Source organism: Conger conger, chromosome 5 (assembly GCF_963514075.1).
Source record: "Conger conger chromosome 5, fConCon1.1, whole genome shotgun sequence".
NCBI classification, from domain to species: domain Eukaryota; kingdom Metazoa; phylum Chordata; class Actinopteri; order Anguilliformes; family Congridae; genus Conger; species Conger conger.
This window is the reverse complement of record NC_083764.1, coordinates 65,221,079-65,237,771: the sequence shown is the minus strand read 5'-3', so window position 1 is coordinate 65,237,771 and position 16,693 is coordinate 65,221,079. Positions and strand designations below refer to the sequence as shown.

Below are 16,693 nucleotides of genomic sequence, written 5' to 3'. Positions count from 1 at the left end.
TCTCCTCCAGCCGGCACAACCGTGACCGCCGCTCCCTGCCTGGTCACAGTGTGTGTTTGTATGTGTGTGTCTGTGAGAGATCGTGTATCTGTGTATGTGTGACTGTGTGCAAATATGTGTATGTGTGAATGTGTGTGTAAGTATGTGTGTGTCTGTGAGAGATCGTGTATCTGTGTATGTGCGACTGTGTGCAAATATGTGTATGTGTGAATGTGTGTATAAGTATGTGTGTGTGTGTGTGTGTGTGTGTGTGTGTGTGTGTGTGAGTGAGAGAGAGAGAGATAGCGAGAGAGAGTGTCTCCCTCTCTCTCTCTCTGTAAATACAGTGGGAGCAATAATTATTTGATCCCTTGCTGATTTTGTAGGTTTGCCCACTTACAAAGAATGGAACTGTGTAGAATTTTAATCATAGGTACATTTTAACATTGAGAGACAGAATATCACAAAATAATCCACAATAACAACATTATATACATTGTATAAATTTAATCTCATATTTTCACATGAAATACGTATTTGATCAATAGAACAATAGGACTTAATACTTGGTGGAGAAACCTTTGTTGGCAAGCACAGAGGTCAGACGTTTGTTGTAGTTTTTCACCAGGTTTGCACAGATCTTGGGAGGGATTTTGGTCCACTCTTTGCAGATCCTCTCCAAATCCTTAAGGTTCCGAGGCTGTCGCTTGGCAACTCGAAGCTTCAGCTCCCTCCACAGATTTTTGATAGGATTTAGGTCACTCCAGGACCTTAATATGCTTCTTTTTGAGCCACTCCTTTGTTGCCTTGGCCGTATGTTTTGGGTCATTGTCATGTTGGAAGACCCATCCACGACCCATTTTCAGTGCTCTCACTGAGGGAAGGAGGTTGTTGCCCAAATTTTCCTGGTACATGGCCCCATTCATCCTCCCCTCGATACGGTGAAGTCGTCCTGTCCCCTTAGCTGAGAAACACCCCCAAAGCATAAGGTTTCCACCTCCATGCTTCACAGTGGGGATGGTATTCTTGGGGTTGTACTCAGCATTTCTCTTCCTCCAAACACGGCAAGTCGAATTGATGCCAAATAGCCCTATTTTGGTCTCATCTGACCACATCACCTTCTCCCAAGCCTCCTCTGGATCATCCAGGTGTTCTTTGGCAAACTTCAGATGGGCCTGTACATGTGCCGTCTTCAGCAGAGGAACCTTGCGCCCGCAGCAGGATTTTAATCCTTCACGGTGTAGTGTGTTACTGATGGTTCTCTTCGTGACTGTGGTCCCAACTGCCTTCAGGTCATTAACAAGCTCCTCCTGTGTAGAACTGGGCTGATCCCTGACCTCATGATCATTGATATCCCACGAGGCGAGATCTTGCGTGGAGCCCCAGACCGAGGGAGATTGGTGGTGACTTTGTGTTTCTTCCATTTTCTAATAATTGCTCCAACAGTTGTTAACTTCTCACCAAGCTGCTTGCTTATTTTCTTGTAGCCCATCCCAACCTTGTGCAGGTCTACAATTTTGTCCCTGATGTCCTTAGACAGCTCCTTTGTCTTGGCCATGGTGGAAACCTTGGAATCTGATTGATTGTGTGGACAGGTGTCTTTTATACAGCTACATAACGATGTAACGTGTTGACACAGGTGTTTTGGGTAATGAATTGAGATTAGGAGTGCTTCTTAATGGAAAGCTAACTGATCTGTGGGAGCCGGAATTATTGCTGATTGGTAGGGAATCAAATACTTATTTCATTCAAAAATACGATCATAAATTTATAAAAATTTATATGATGTTGTTATTGTGGATTATTTTGTGATATTCTGTCTCTCAATGTTAAAATGTACCTACGATTAAAATTCTACACAGTTCCATTCTTTGTAAGTGGGCAAACCTACAAAATCAGCAAGGGATCAAATAATTATTGCTCCCACTGTATGTGTGTATGTGACTGTGTGTGTAAATATGTGTGTGTGTGACTGTGTGTGTAAGTATGTGTGTGTGAATGAATGTGTGTGTGTGACTGTAAGTGTGTGTGTGACTGTGGGTGTAAATATGTGTGTGTGTGTGTCTGAGTGAGGCGTGAGTGTGTGTGTGTGTGTGTCTGAGTGAAGCCTGAGTGTGTGTGTGAGTGTGAGTGTGAGTGTAAGTGTGAGTGTATGAGTGTGTGAGTGTGAGTGTGAGTGTGTGTGAGTGTGAGTGTGAGTGTGTGTGTGTGTGTGTGAGTGTGTGTGAGTGTGTGTGTGTGTGTGTGTCTGTCTGTCTGTGTGAAGCGGGAGTGTGTGTGTGTGTGTGTGTGTCCGTCTGTGTGAAGCGGGGGTGTGTGTGTGAGTGTGTGAGTGTGTGTGTGTGTGTCTGTGTCTGTCTGTGTGAAGCGGGAGTGTGAGTGTGAGTGTGTGTGTGTGTGAAGCGGGAGTGTGAGTGTGTGAGTGGGTGTGAGTGTGTGAGTGTGTGTGTGTGTGTGTGTGTGTGAATCCCTCGGTGAGTTTAAACAGAATGTTTACACCCGCTTTGCCCACTTCCTGTCTGCTGCTGACACACTTCCTGCTCATACCTCACACGACGGGAGTCATCGCTTATCTTATCCTCCCTTGACTCCTCCTTCCTCAACTGACCCCAAAATCAATTTATCAGACCTGCTGGAGGTAGGAGCCTGGAGCAAGCAGGCTCCACAAGGATTCTTGAGCAAGGAAACAAAAGTGCATCCTTTGCGTAAGTATTTGTTCTGAATGCACAACATATAAACGATCGCCTTGTGGATCCACCTCTCCCCATCTGCCATGTCTGTAACTGACCTGTGGATCCACCTCTCCCCATCTGCCATGTCTGTAACTGACCTGTGGATCCACCTCTCCCCATCTGCCATGTCTGTTAAGTGACCTGTGGATCCACCTCTCCCCATCTGCCATGTCTGTAACTGACCTGTGGATCCACCTCTCCCCATCTGCCATGTCTGTAACTGACCTGTGGATCCACCTCTCCCCATCTGCCACGTCTGTAACTGACCTGTGGATCCACCTCTCCCCATCTGCCACGTCTGTAACGGACGTGGCTTCAAACTGACGCTTGAAAGAGCAAGGACGTTCCATTTGCCTAATTCCCGCTTCCTTGTCCTTGTATCCTTTCCTCGCTGCCCCTTCCTTGCGTCCTCTGCCCCTTCCTCAAAGGAAGCACTCATGTTTCCCTGCTCAAGAATACTTCGGGAGCCTCCTAGCTCCTCGCTCCTAGCTCCTTTCCCAGGGTTGGAATGTCCCAAAAGATTAAATAGGCGATTGGAATGAGCCCCAGGTTACTTTCAGTGGGGTTTTTGACGACCATCTTAAATGCCAAATCACAGTAGACAGAAATTTGAGTGGTTGAAGCAATCAGCAAGATGTCCCCACGTGTCTTCGTCATGTGTGTATGGTGCAGTCCGTAAGTATTTGGACAGGGGTACAATTTCTGTTCTTTTGGGTTCTGTACTCCAGCACATTGTCTTTGAAAGGGAGGATTGAATAATGAGATTAAAATACAGACTAACATCTTTCATTCTGAGGTTATGTACGTTCATGTTGCTTCATTTAAAATCCAGTGGGCTGGAGTACAGAGCCATCCATCCATCCATCCATTATCTGAACCCGCTTATCCTGAACAGGGTCGTAGGGGGGCTGGAGCCTATCCCAGCATACATTGGGCGAAAGGCAGGAATACACCCTGGACAGGTCGCCAGTCCATCGCAGGGCACACAAACCATTCACTCACACACTCATTCCTACAGGCAATTTAGACTGTCCAATCAGCCTAACCTGCATGTCTTTGGACTGTGGGAGGAAACCGGAGTACCCGGAGGAACCCCACGCAGACACGGGGAGAACATGCAACTCTGCACAGAGAGGCCCCAGCCGACGGGGATTCGAACCCAGGACCTCCTTGCTGTGAGGCAGCAGTGCTACCCACTGCACCATCCGTGCCGCCAGTACAGAGCCAAAAGAACAGAAATTGTACACCTGTCCAAATACTTACGGACTGCATTGTCTGTGTGTGAGTGTGTGTGTATGTGTGTGTGTGTGTGTGTGTCTGTGTGGGCAGCCTTAACCACACCTCCAGGGGGGATTGTCTCCTGCTTATCAACTGTCATTTGCTTTGGATAAAAGCGTAACCCAAATAACATGTAATATAATGTACTGTACTGTACTGTACTGTGATGTAATGTACTGTACTGTACTGTGATGTAATGTACTGTACTGTGATGTAATGTGTAGTCATGGTTCAAGCTGCATTCCAGTCAATCAGAACCACACCCTTTTCTCAAAGAATGACTTCTCCTCGTGTGAGACATCAGCAGACCTGACTGACTATCTGACTAGAACATCCTGCTGAGTCATCAATAGACACACACACACACACACACACACACACCCATTACCCTGATAAACCGACATGTGACTGCAACTCAGTATGATTCAGGTTGTGTACACACACACACACACACACAAAATTTTGTAAACCTTATTGTACACCCCAATCACCATCCCTCTTTGCCTTGAGAGAGGAGTGTGGAAGATGGGAGAGTAGAAAAGGGAGGGTGGGGGGGGGGTAATTTGGAAACAGGTCTCTGCCCAACTTCCTGTTGCTTTCTTGCCCTGACCTAGCCTGGAATGTCCTGAAATGATGTTAAACTGTTTAAGGTGTGAGGTCACAATTGTGCAATTGAAGTGTTCTTAACTGAAACATTCTGATGCTAAGCTGACAATGCTGATGCAACAATCGCGACTGCTAATGGCAAGCAGTGGAGTTCTGGAACACTTTATTGAAAATAGAGCTTTGTCGAGGACAAGGCTTAACTTCTGTCAGTGAGACTCACTCTTGGACTTTTTCCAAAAAATAAATAAATAAATAAATAAACATTTCAAAGGGTTAAAATAAAGCATGTCAAACCTATATATAGGCAGATATTGTTGCCACTCTCAGAAATTGCAGTATACAATTAATAATAAAAACAATACTGTGCTGTGAAATATATTCATCATTATATTGTCATTGAGGATAAATTGCAGCGCGTTGCGTTTTTCACGTACAGGTGGCAGTACCCCGCGGCTAACACAAAATGTTCTCGCAATATTGCTGCAACGTTGTGGCAGTGTCATAACATTGAGGAAACATTCCGGTAACATTGTGAGAACTTTTTTTTCTTTTCTTTTTTTTGCGATGGTGAGCGTGTATAGTTTCTCTGCAGGGATAATTCGTCAGCCATGGGTGGTCTGTGTGTTCAGAGGTGCCTCTCCTCTGGGTGAGATTAGTCCAGCAGACGTGAGCGTACAACTCTCAGAAACGCGGGATGAAAGCGCCGATCCCAACTGTCATCCGTCAAACTGCCGGCAGTTGGCCAAGATCCTTTAAATCGGCAGTTTGCTCCTGACAGGGCTGTTCACCAACTGTCTTCCGTGGGCAGCTGATTCCACCTGTCTCACCTGCTTCCCCCCTTCATCAGTGGACTGGCAGCTGTGTCGACGTTTGGCACAAAATGGCCACTGAGCGGACGGGCGTTTACTGCCGGGTGTGTGTCCGCGTGTGTGTGGCCCGGCAGCCATTTTGGATCCAGTACATAAACTCACTGGGCTCTTTATTAGGTATTTATTAGACTTATGTTTCAGACTTCTGGGTCTTATGGAGCTGGACTTTGTTATGAAGTAGTATAATGGTATTAAGCTGGACTTAGGTTATAATGTAGTGTAATGTGTATTTTATATTTTAATGATATCGTATATCTGGCGATAAAATTATACAAAATTATATTCTTACAATTAGCTGATATGTGAAACACATGGACGGAGAGGGAGGTTTGTGTAAATTGTTTGATGGTTTTTTTAAAGTTCTTCTCTATGGGAATGCCCGTCGTTTCAAAGCACTTCCCAGTCCGGTCCGTGGGGCTCACACTATGTAAATGGGTGAAAGTGTCAGTTGCTCTAGATACAAGCGTCTGTGAAATGGCAGTTATGGCAGTTATGGCAGTTATGTTTTGAAATCCTCACTCAGAAGTCTTCGCCCTTCAGGCCCGCGGCCCACATCCCAGCCTGTTGTCCTGACAGAAAGCGCAGAAAAGAAGTGGCGTTCCCGGCAGCTCAAGCCAAAGGCTGACACAAGCAGCTGAAACCGATATTAACACTCGGAGCTCAGAGATGCAAACACACAGAAAAAAGAAAAAGAAAAAATCATGCCAGGCCTGTTTGTTTGGCTGCCAACGAACGCTCAATGGGCAAACAAGCCTTCTTGAATCTCACAGTGGGCGGGGCTATAATACGCTGTCGATCACTGGCTCCTCACCAGTCATACTCGGTGAAACGCTGAATGGCCCGCCCTAGCGGTACATCCCTGATTCCCAGAAACCCGAGGACTCGGAGAGGCCATTTTGGGGCTCGCGTGCGTCGTGGATTCGGGTCTCGTAAAGCATCGCGGCCTCTCCCGTCATTTGTAAGAGCCGGTCTCAAACGGCAGACTGCACAGACTCAGCATCAATACACTGACCCCCTCAGTGGGACCAATACACTGACCCCCTCAGTGGGATCAATACACTGACCCCCTCAGTGGGACCAATACACTGACCCCCTCAGTGGGACCAATACACAGACTCCCTCAGTGGGACCAATACATAGACCCCCTCTGTTGGACTAATACACAGACCCCCTCTGTAAGATGTTGCATTCAAGTAAAATCTGCCACACAAAAACAAAATCAAGAAAGAAGCCCTCAGAAATCACAAACACGCGCGCACGCATGCACACACACACACACACACACTCACACACACACACACACACACACACACACATACTCACACACACACACACACTCACACACACACACACACTTGCACACAGTGAGAATATGCGATTTGTTTCAGACATTATTATGTCTGACACAAAGTTCAACATTGTGGGTGTGTGTGGGCGTGTGTGGGGTCAAACAGTTTTCAGAAAGTAATTTAACCATTTAGACACCAGTAAAAGTCCTGCTGGTTACTTGAAAATTAAAAAAGAAAAAAACACCTTATTTTCACTGAAAGTAGAAACAGGAACACACAACGTGTTATGTAATGTTTGGCAAATTTTTGCTTTGAGTGTTTCTTAATTTTACGAGCATGTAAAAAGTTCAAATATTTGAGATATTTGAAATATGTATTTTACCAAGGTCTGGTATGAGGGTGGGGGTGTTTGGCCAATGAGAGGGGGGGGGGAGGGGGGGGGGGTGTTTGTACAAGTCCTGTTTTTCAGGACTTCCATGATCCAGGACAGCCATGGCCTGAGGCGTGAGGCAGGTCCGCAGGCCTGGCTTTGGGGGGAGACAGGGAGACGTCACCCCTGATATCTACACACACATCATTTGCTAGACTAAATAGCTAAAAAAAATATATATATATTTTAGTCTTGTAATGAGAAAATGGAGTATGGCTTAAGTTACTTTCTGAAATTTTCTCACCCCATTGGCAAATCTTGAAATGAGTAAAACTCTCTCACCTCATTGGCAGTTTCTTTTGTCCCATTTAGCAAAAAAATCATGGGGCGACATGGCTCAGGCATGGCTCAGGCATGGCTCAGGCAGTAAGAGCAGTCGTCTCATTGGCTCAGGCAGTAAGAGCAGTCATCTCATTGGCTCAGGCAGGAAGAGCAGTCGTCTGGCAGTCGGAGGGTTGCCGGTTCGATCCCCCGCCCGGGCTGTGTCGAAGTGTCCCTGAGCAAGACACCTAACCCCCCAAATGCTCCTGACGAGCTGGTCGGTGCCTTGCATGGCAGCCAATCGCCGTCGGTGTGTCGGTGTGTCGGTGTGTGAGTGTGTGTATGAATGGGTGAATGAGAAGCATCAATTGTACAGTGCTTTGGATAAATGCCAACCATTTACCAAATAAGATTTTAAGTCTAAATATAAGACTAAGATACTTCTTAAGTCCAACCTATTTTTTTTTTTTCAGTGTACAAATTATTTGCTATAGCATTTCTTTGCTTGCTTGAAATTAGTCGAATGGTCTCACTTTATTTAGCAAAAATAAATGAATAAATACAATTAGTTAATTATAAATAAGTGTAAATAAAGGAGTAAAATACCTGAGTTTTTTTTGCGGTGTGTACTTGTGAGACTTGATGTTTGGCTGCAGCGTCTCTCTCCTTATTGTGTGTCATATGCTCCCCGCTCCCCCCTCCCTGCTGGTCTCCCTGGAAACCAGCTGTCTGCCAGAGTTCCCTTAAGGCCTCTGGGAACCAGGAAGTGAACAGAAACATGTGGGTTTCTCGTGCCAAAATTACAAAGGAGAACTGCAATGAAAGACGCTTTATTTAACACTTCCCCTCCCCCCGTCCGATTCTCCTAAAATTAGTTTTGGGAATAAAACTAAAAGGGGCAGGTGGTGTCCCACTTTTATTTTTAAAAATGCGGAACCTCCCAATCTCAGTCCCTTCCTCAAATCGAATGAGGTTCCTCTCCCCTCCTCCCAGAGGGGGGGCTGTGTGCTGCTGATATCTCCTCCTCCTCACACCCCCAGGGCCTCCCCCGTCCGTCCCCAGCCCACAGCGCGCTCCGGGGGAAAGTACAGCCGTCCTCAGCCCCATACAAACGCCCGCTCTCAGTTACGGTGGACGGACATTTCTGCTCTTCAAGGCTGAAGTTTCTGAAATGCACCCTGAGAGTATTAATAATTACAGTTCTCTTTTGGTAAAAATGAGTACATTTCCCAAACAGAAAAGGTAGAAATGAGTACATTTCCCAAACAGAAAAGGTTGAAATCAGTATGTTTCCCAAACAGAAAAGGTAGAAATGAGTGATATATTGCCGGATAGTGGTACACATGCATGTCCCTGTTCTGTGGATGTCCCCAGGGCTGAGAGACATGAGCAGGCCAGAGGCCCCAGCGGGTCCTGGGTCTGTGGACAAAATGAACCCCAAGACGTAGCTTTTCAGCACTGCTCTTAGTGAGTGCGTCCATGATTACTTTTGTAATAATTTATATCTTCTTAAATTATTTTATCAATATTTAATCTTTTTTTATTTTATTTTATATGTCGATAGTCATATTTGAGTGATGTTGATAATGTGTCATATTTGAGCGATGTTGATAATGTGTCGTATTTGAGCGATGTTGATAATGTGTCATATTTGAACGATGTTGATAATGTGTCGTATTTGAGCGATGTTGATAATGTGTCATATTTGAGCGATGTTGATAATGTGTCATATTTGAGCGATGTTGATAATGTGTCATATTTGAGCGATGTTGATAATGTGTCATATTTGAGCGATGTTGATAATGTGTCGTATTTGAGCGATGTTGATAATGTGTCATATTTGAGCGATGTTGATAATGTGTCATATTTGAGCGATGTTGATAATGTGTCATATTTGAGCGATGTTGATAATGTGTCATATTTGAGCGATGTTGATAATGTGTCATATTTGAGCGATGTTGATGATGTGTCGTATTTGAGCGATGTTGATAATGTGTCGTATTTGAGCGATGTTGATAATGTGTCGTATTTGAGCGATGTTGATAATGTGTCATATTTGAGCGATGTTGATAACGTGTCGTATTTGAGCGATGTTGATAACGTGCTGCATTTGACTCCACCGCACGGGGAAAGCAGGAAATGGCACAAACGCGTACAGTACAGTTCTGTACTTCCTCATTCGCTGCGGCTTCGCCCCCCCCCCCCCCCCCCGCCCGGACCCCCCGGCCGCCCCTGTCAGAATTTTGGGAACTCCTGGTGTCTCAACAGTGCCGTCTTCCCCAACATGATTCAGTGATGGAATTTTCCTCTCAGAAATACACGTCTCACTGTGGGGGGCGGTACCCTATGGATATATACAATTGTACCCCTAGCCAGCACCCCTTCCGTACTCATTTTGTACCCAAAGAGAACGTTACTGTACTTCCAGGGTACATTTGGGAAATGTGGAAAAAATATACCTCCACTGTCACTTCATTTCTGAGTGTGTGTGCGTGCATGCGTGCTTGTGTGAGTGTGTGTGTGTGTGTGTGTGTGTGTGTGTGTGTACGTGCATGCATGCGTGCGTGTGTATCTGTGTGCGTGTGTGTGTTTGGACACGGACACGGTTATCGTGTTTGCCTGTGAGCAATGACCCAATGCCCCCTGCCCCCTCCTGCCCCCCCACCCTTTCCCAGCAGTGTTATTTTTAGGCAGTGGGAACCCAGCCGGGGCCCCCGGGGCCCCCGCCCCTCGCCAAGGAGACGGCCGGCGACGCGGTTGTGGTGCAGTCTCGGAGTCTCAGTCCTCCGGGACACGCAAGCCCCTCGGGTTCCGGAACGTTCAGTTCGAGGGAGCCGCCGCCCCTCCTCCCCCACCCCCACCCCCACCCCCCCCCTCCCCCACGACCTTCCGACTCGTCACTCCGGAATTTCACACCTACTCCCGTCTGGAATGTGGGAACGCCGCGAATCGCTCCCGTCGAGCGGAGCCTGCTGCTGATCCAGCCAAAATAAAAATAAAAAAACACATTAAAAATATGTATCACAGCCACACCCAAATTATTTCTGCATGACAGCTCGCTCAGAAACGTTCGCCAGTTTAAAAATGAGTCACAGACAGACATAGTTGGACAGAGAAGAAATAGGCTAAATATGCATAAACTGGGTTCGATTATGAAGCAAAAATAATAACAATGTACCCAAGTGAGTTTTGGGAACTGTGTGGCAGGTGTTATATAACCATACAGTCAGAGACTTAAATTCCCAGCACAGGACTTGAGAGGTTCCCTCCTGTGTGATATTTAAAGCTGAATTGCTCTGCTAAATATCTGGTCTGTGTAATTGGATATAATGGTAGAAACCAGCGCTCTGTGTAGTCCCCAACTCTAAACTTAATAACAATAACAATAATAATGGTGTATTTATAACAAGCTGATAACAAAATTTTACATGAAGAAAATTGTATTACACGCATATATATGTTTTCAGTTTTAGTTGAATTAAAACCTCCTGCCTGTGTGCAGACAGGTGAGAAACAGAACAAGCTGTCCCCAACCCTGGAATCCACAGAACCGTAAAATAAAGCCTGTTTTATAGCAGCAACAGACATAGCATGTGCCCCCCCACCAGGACAAGACCTGGACCCCCCCCTGGAACACAAACCCCATGCAGGGGGAGGGGGTCTGGTCCTGGAGGTTAAACCAGGATCGCAAGCACAGAAACACACTCCTCTGTTCCTCCAAAAAACCGTGTCAAGCCTGGTCTGAATATCTGAGCCCCCCCCCAGTCAGGAAGGATTGTCGCAGTGTGCGGGCAACTCTTCTCTAGACAAAATGGCCGCCTGCCCTAACGCACAGTGAGGTGAGTGTATGCCAGCAAAAGAAGGCCATGTTCCTTTCTCCAGCAACCCCCCCCCCCCCCCCACCAAATACAGCCCAACATCATTCTCCTGCCAAGCCCCGCCCCAACCCCCTTCCCAAAAACACAGGGCCGGGCAGAAATTCCTGAGCTGTGAGTTATTCACAGTGTACGGCCGAGCCCCACGTGGGAGACGAGGAAACACAGGACACTCCCCCAGCCGAAAGAGCGTTTCCCCGAAGCCGCGAGTACCCCCCCCCCCCCCCCCTCGTCACAAACCCGTTTCCTCAGGAGGTTGGCATTCATGCAGCTCCCCCCCCCCTTTTGTTTTGTGTTGTTGTTGTTGTTGTAATGAATTCCTCACTGAACAGGTCCATTCAGGGTGCCAGGACAGGCAACACTCCAGCAAATACATCTTAATACTTCCAGGAAAATGCACCGCAATGAGAATTTTCCTTTCCAGTAATTTTCAAGATGACCGGACGTTTCTGAAATTATGCATTTCTTAAGAATTACAATTCATTGGTGTAATTACATTACATTATTTGCATTTGGCGGATGCTCTTATCCAGAGGAATGTACAGTTGATTCGACTAAGCAGGAGACAAGCCTCCCCTGGAGCAAGGCAGGGTTAAGGGCTGTGCGGATCTTATTGTGGCTACACCGGGGATTGAACCACCGACCACGTGGGTCCCAGTCATGTACCTTAACCACTACACTACAGGCTGCTAAACGAGAGGGTGTGAGTGGTTACCGTGGTGACTGAATGAGCGTGTCTGTAGTTGCCCGGGTGACTGAATGAGAGGGTGTGTGTAGTTAGGCTGCAATGCCCCCCCACACACACACACTCACACATACACTCACACACTCACACTCTCTCATACACATACACACACACACACACACACACTCACTCACACTCTCTCACACACACACTCACAAGAACGGACCCACGCACAAGCACTTAGACACAGAAAAAAAACTTTAAACACACTAGTCAAGCAGCGCAATTAAAGTTGACCTCACTATCTCTTTTGTGATCGCTTGTGAATCCTGGTCGAACATTACCCATCAGTCGGACAAAGGAAATGTTTATAATGTGGACATTATGCGTACTTCCTCATTTGGTGCCAAAGAGGACTGCTATTAAAACGCTCATAAGCTGCGGCATCCGCCAGCAATCGCCGCGCTATTAACGTCGCTGTGCTGCCATCTTCTGGCAGCTATCAGTACTGACAAAATATAAGTCCGGGAAAGTCGGTTTGCGTATGTTGGACTTGGCTTTGGAGTTCAGACATACTTTCAAATTTGACCGCACCACCGTGTTTCTTTTAGCAGTTACCGATGAAAGATTTAAAAATTCAAGGTATGGTTTTGTTTTCTTAAGACGTCGATTGGACTCGACAACAAGGAGAGCTAATCTTTTCGGACATTCGTTTTTAAATGTTTGGAACACTTACATTCCATTAGCCCGATCTCTTCACGTTTCTCCTGCTTGACAGTACAGTTTTATTTGCTGCATAGAAACTTTCCAGACTGTTTGCTATCGTTAAAAGAAAAATGTTGCCTGTCAAGTTTGCGTTCGCTAACGTTGATTGCACATCAGTCGGTGTTGAAAAGCCCCGTTTACTACAGTTCACGGTGCGTAATCATAACAAGCTATTATACAATAACGCAACCGGAACGTGGACTGTACACGAGACGATATTGCCACGGCAACAACCAGTCTATCTGAGAGTCACGCGTGAATGCTACCGTTTAATTCAACGGTACCCCCCGAAAAGACAGAATAATTTCAAACACAACGATGGGTTAGCGAAATAAATTTTATTGCTATCGATCTCATCCACTGTACAAAGCAAAGGCGTCTTGCAGGTCCTGACCGGGCTGAGCAGGGGCCAGACACTCACTGTCGGTTTAAGGGCATTTTCTCACACACACACACACACAAACACACACCTACAGGAACACGGAGAGAAAGAGCACAACGGTGTTAAAACAACGAGGCAGAGCACCAGACCTATAAGATACTCAGTGAGCAATTGATTAGGTATTTATTAGACTTCTACTGCTGTAGCCTATCCACTTAAGAGTCATGATGCGTTGTGTGTTCAGAGAGGGCAGGGGGCGCTCTACTCCAGGGCTTTGACCCTGACCCAGCGAGGACCAGCAGACGCTGCATCTCTGCGCGCGCTTGCAGGAGCTGACCTGTAGGGGGCGCTCTACTCCAGGGCTTTGACGAGGGCCTCTCCGGCCTCGATGCTGATCAGCAGCTCGGTCCGCGCCGTCTCGTCGGCCGCGCCCAGCAGCTCCGCCTGCGCCTTCTCCAGGTTGGCCTTGGCCACCTGCCGGAGACAGCCAATCACGTGCCTCAGGAGCTGAGGAGCACCAATCAGGGCTCGGGGCTCTAAAGCCAGAGTGTCACTGCACTCACCGCCACGTCCAAGCTGTCCAGAGTCACGGCCTCCTCCGCAAGGAGCTGGACCGACGAGTCCGCGTTCACCGTCACCGATCCACTGCTCACTGCAAACAGAGCCAGCCCGTTAACACTGCTCACTGCAGCCAGCCCGTTAACACTGCTCACTGCAAACAGAGCCAGCCCGTTAACACTGCTCACTGCAAACAGCCCGTTAACACTGCTCACTGCAAACAGAGGCAGCCCGTTAACACTGCTCACTGCAACCAGAGCCAGCCCATTAACACTGCTCACTGCAAACAGAGGCAGCCCATTAACACTGCTCACTGCAAACAGAGGCAGCCCGTTAACACTGCTCACTGCAAACAGAGCCAGCCCGTTAACACTGCTCACTGCAACCAGAGCCAGCCCATTAACACTGCTCACTGCAACCAGAGCCAGCCCATTAACACTGCTCACTGCAAACAGAGGCAGCCCGTTAACACTGCTCACTGCAAACAGAGTCAGCCCGTTAACACACTGCTCACTGCAAACAGAGGCAGCCCGTTAACACTGCTCACTGCAACCAGAGTCAGCCCGTTAACACACTGCTCACTGCAACCAGAGTCAGCCTGTTAACACACTGCTCACTGCAAACAGAGGCAGCCCGTTAACACTGCTCACTGCAAACAGAGGCAGCCCGTTAACACTGCTCACTGCAAACAGAGGCAGCCCGTTAACACACTGCTCACTGCAAACAGAGCCAGCCCGTTAACACACTGCTCACTGCAAACAGAAATCTCACCGAAAAACTTGGTAGCAGAGCCGTCGTCAGCGAAGACGGTCACGACGCCGGGGCGCAGGACCTGGAGCGTGGGGACGTGAGCCGGGAGGATCCCGAAAGCCCCCGTCAGCGTCGGGACATCCACCTGCTTCACGCTCGCCCCGCTGAAAAACACCTGAGGAAGAACGCAGGGGAGGGCATAAAGGCTAGCGTACACCGGCCTACTGCAGGGCGTAAAGGTTAGTGTACACCGGCCTACTGCAGGGCGTAAAGGTTAGTGTACACCGGCCTACTGCAGGGCGTAAAGGTTAGTGTACACCGGCCTACTGCAGGGCGTAAAGGCTAGTGTACACCGGCCTACTGCAGGGCGTAAAGGTTAGTGTACACCGGCCTACTGCAGGGCGTTAAGGTTAGTGTACACTAGCCTACTGCATGGCGTAAATGTTAGTGTACACTGGCCTACTGCAGGGCGTAAAGGCTAGTGTACATTAGCCTACTGCAGGGCGTAAAGGTTAGTGTACACCGGCCTACTGCGGGGCATAAAGGCCAGCGTACACCGGCCTACTGCAGGGCGTAAAGGCTAGTGTACATTGGCCTACTGCAGGGCGTAAAGGTTAGCGTACACCGGCCTACTGCAGGGCGTAAAGGTTAGTGTACACCGGCCTACTGCAGGGCGTAAAGGTTAGTGTACACCGGCCTACTGCAGGGCGTAAAGGTTAGTGTACACCGGCCTACTGCAGGGCGTAAAGGTTAGTGTACACCGGCCTACTGCAGGGCGTAAAGGCTAGTGTACATTAGCCTACTGCAGGGCGTAAAGGTTAGTGTACATTGGCCTACTGCAGGGCGTAAAGGTTAGTGTACACTGGCCTACTGCAGGGCGTAAAGGTTAGTGTACACCGGCCTACTGCAGGGCGTAAAGGTTAGTGTACACCGGCCTACTGCAGGGCGTAAAGGTCAGTGTACACCGGCCTACTGCAGGGCGTAAAGGCTAGTGTACATTGGCCTACTGCAGGGCGTAAAGGTTAGTGTACACCGGCCTACTGCAGGGCGTAAAGGTTAGTGTACACTGGCCTACTGCAGGGCGTAAAGGTTAGTGTACACCGGCCTACTGCAGGGCGTAAAGGTTAGTGTACACCGGCCTACTGCAGGGCGTGGCAGCAAAATCCTGCATACGCACTAGCCCTCCAGGACTGGAGTTCATCCTGCATACACACCGACCCTCCAGGACTGGAGTGGCCGTGGCTTAGTATCACAAATTGTGAGCCATGGACGGCCGTGTGTAGGCAGATTTTTATTCAAACCAATTAATGCTGCCTTAATTGATTCCAATTACTCACTTGCTCTAATTTAATTAACTGCATTAAAGCACAGCATATAAGCAACAGCTGTTATAGACGACATAAAAAACACATTTCACATTATATACATTATGTGCAAACCCACACCGCTAATTTAGCAGTAGAATTATAGAATAGAGATCTGACGTTTGCACATAATGTATATACAGTGAAATATGTATGGAACTATTAGTGTCAACTATCGCAAGCCATTGCATAATATCATACATTAGATAACACACTGACCTACGTCTTTGCCTAAACATTACTTTGTCAACCAAATAATTGGCCAGCCCTATTATAAAGATTTAACATCTACCATACGAGCAAGTCTCACAACAGATAACCTTCAATTCATACAACTTACAGCCCAAGGTTGCAAGGAATCGTAACTTGCTAGCTAACTGTGCAGCTAGCTAGCTACTGCATTAGAACCAATGCAACTAGCATAAATCCAGGCGAACAGGTTGCTAGCCAGCGAGACAATGATTTATTTTGTGTTCCGACATGAGTAAACTGCGAAAGCATACCGCAATTTAACCAAATTTGCATAACAGCGGTTCCCTGGTAGGACGTGAAATCACGTCAATTTCAGTCCAAGCTAACGTTAGCATTCGTCCAGGGCCAAATCTGGGAGCCGCGGACTTTCTTTACCTGAGTTGGCGAGGCGAAAGTGAAGGACATCTGGGGAACACCGACAGGAGCGTCGGCATAGCATCGGGCTTGGCGTAGAACAGGGAGGGAACGACGGAGAATAAACCGTGCGGCCAACATTGTGCCGAAATTTAATATTTTTCAGAGGGGGATCAGACACCCACAAAACGCAGTCAAAACAGGCAGGCGGCGTGCACACCAGGACGAGAAGGACACATACTTTACCCAGAAGGCCACAAAAAC

The 16,693-nt window shown here is 47.6% G+C and overlaps 1 protein-coding gene across 2 annotated transcripts in view; it reads right to left on the bottom strand.

Annotated features, from left to right (window-relative positions):
- LOC133128043 (ATP synthase subunit delta, mitochondrial-like) overlaps positions 1-16,693 on the bottom strand; it is a 26,058-nt gene extending 9,365 nt beyond the window's left edge. Inside the window, exons 1-5 of one of the 2 annotated variants that reach the window (XM_061241261.1) lie at positions 16,451-16,692; positions 14,481-14,634; positions 13,715-13,803; positions 13,489-13,625; positions 13,093-13,239 (exon numbers count right to left, since the gene is read on the bottom strand). In XM_061241261.1, the coding sequence (XP_061097245.1) occupies positions 13,503-13,625; positions 13,715-13,803; positions 14,481-14,634; positions 16,451-16,570 (486 nt within the window). In that variant the 5' untranslated portion in view covers positions 16,571-16,692 and the 3' untranslated portion in view covers positions 13,093-13,239; positions 13,489-13,502. Of the gene's footprint in view, positions 1-13,092; positions 13,240-13,488; positions 13,626-13,714; positions 13,804-14,480; positions 14,635-16,450 lie in introns of those variants that run through there. The other variant, XM_061241262.1, reaches the window with a different exon arrangement.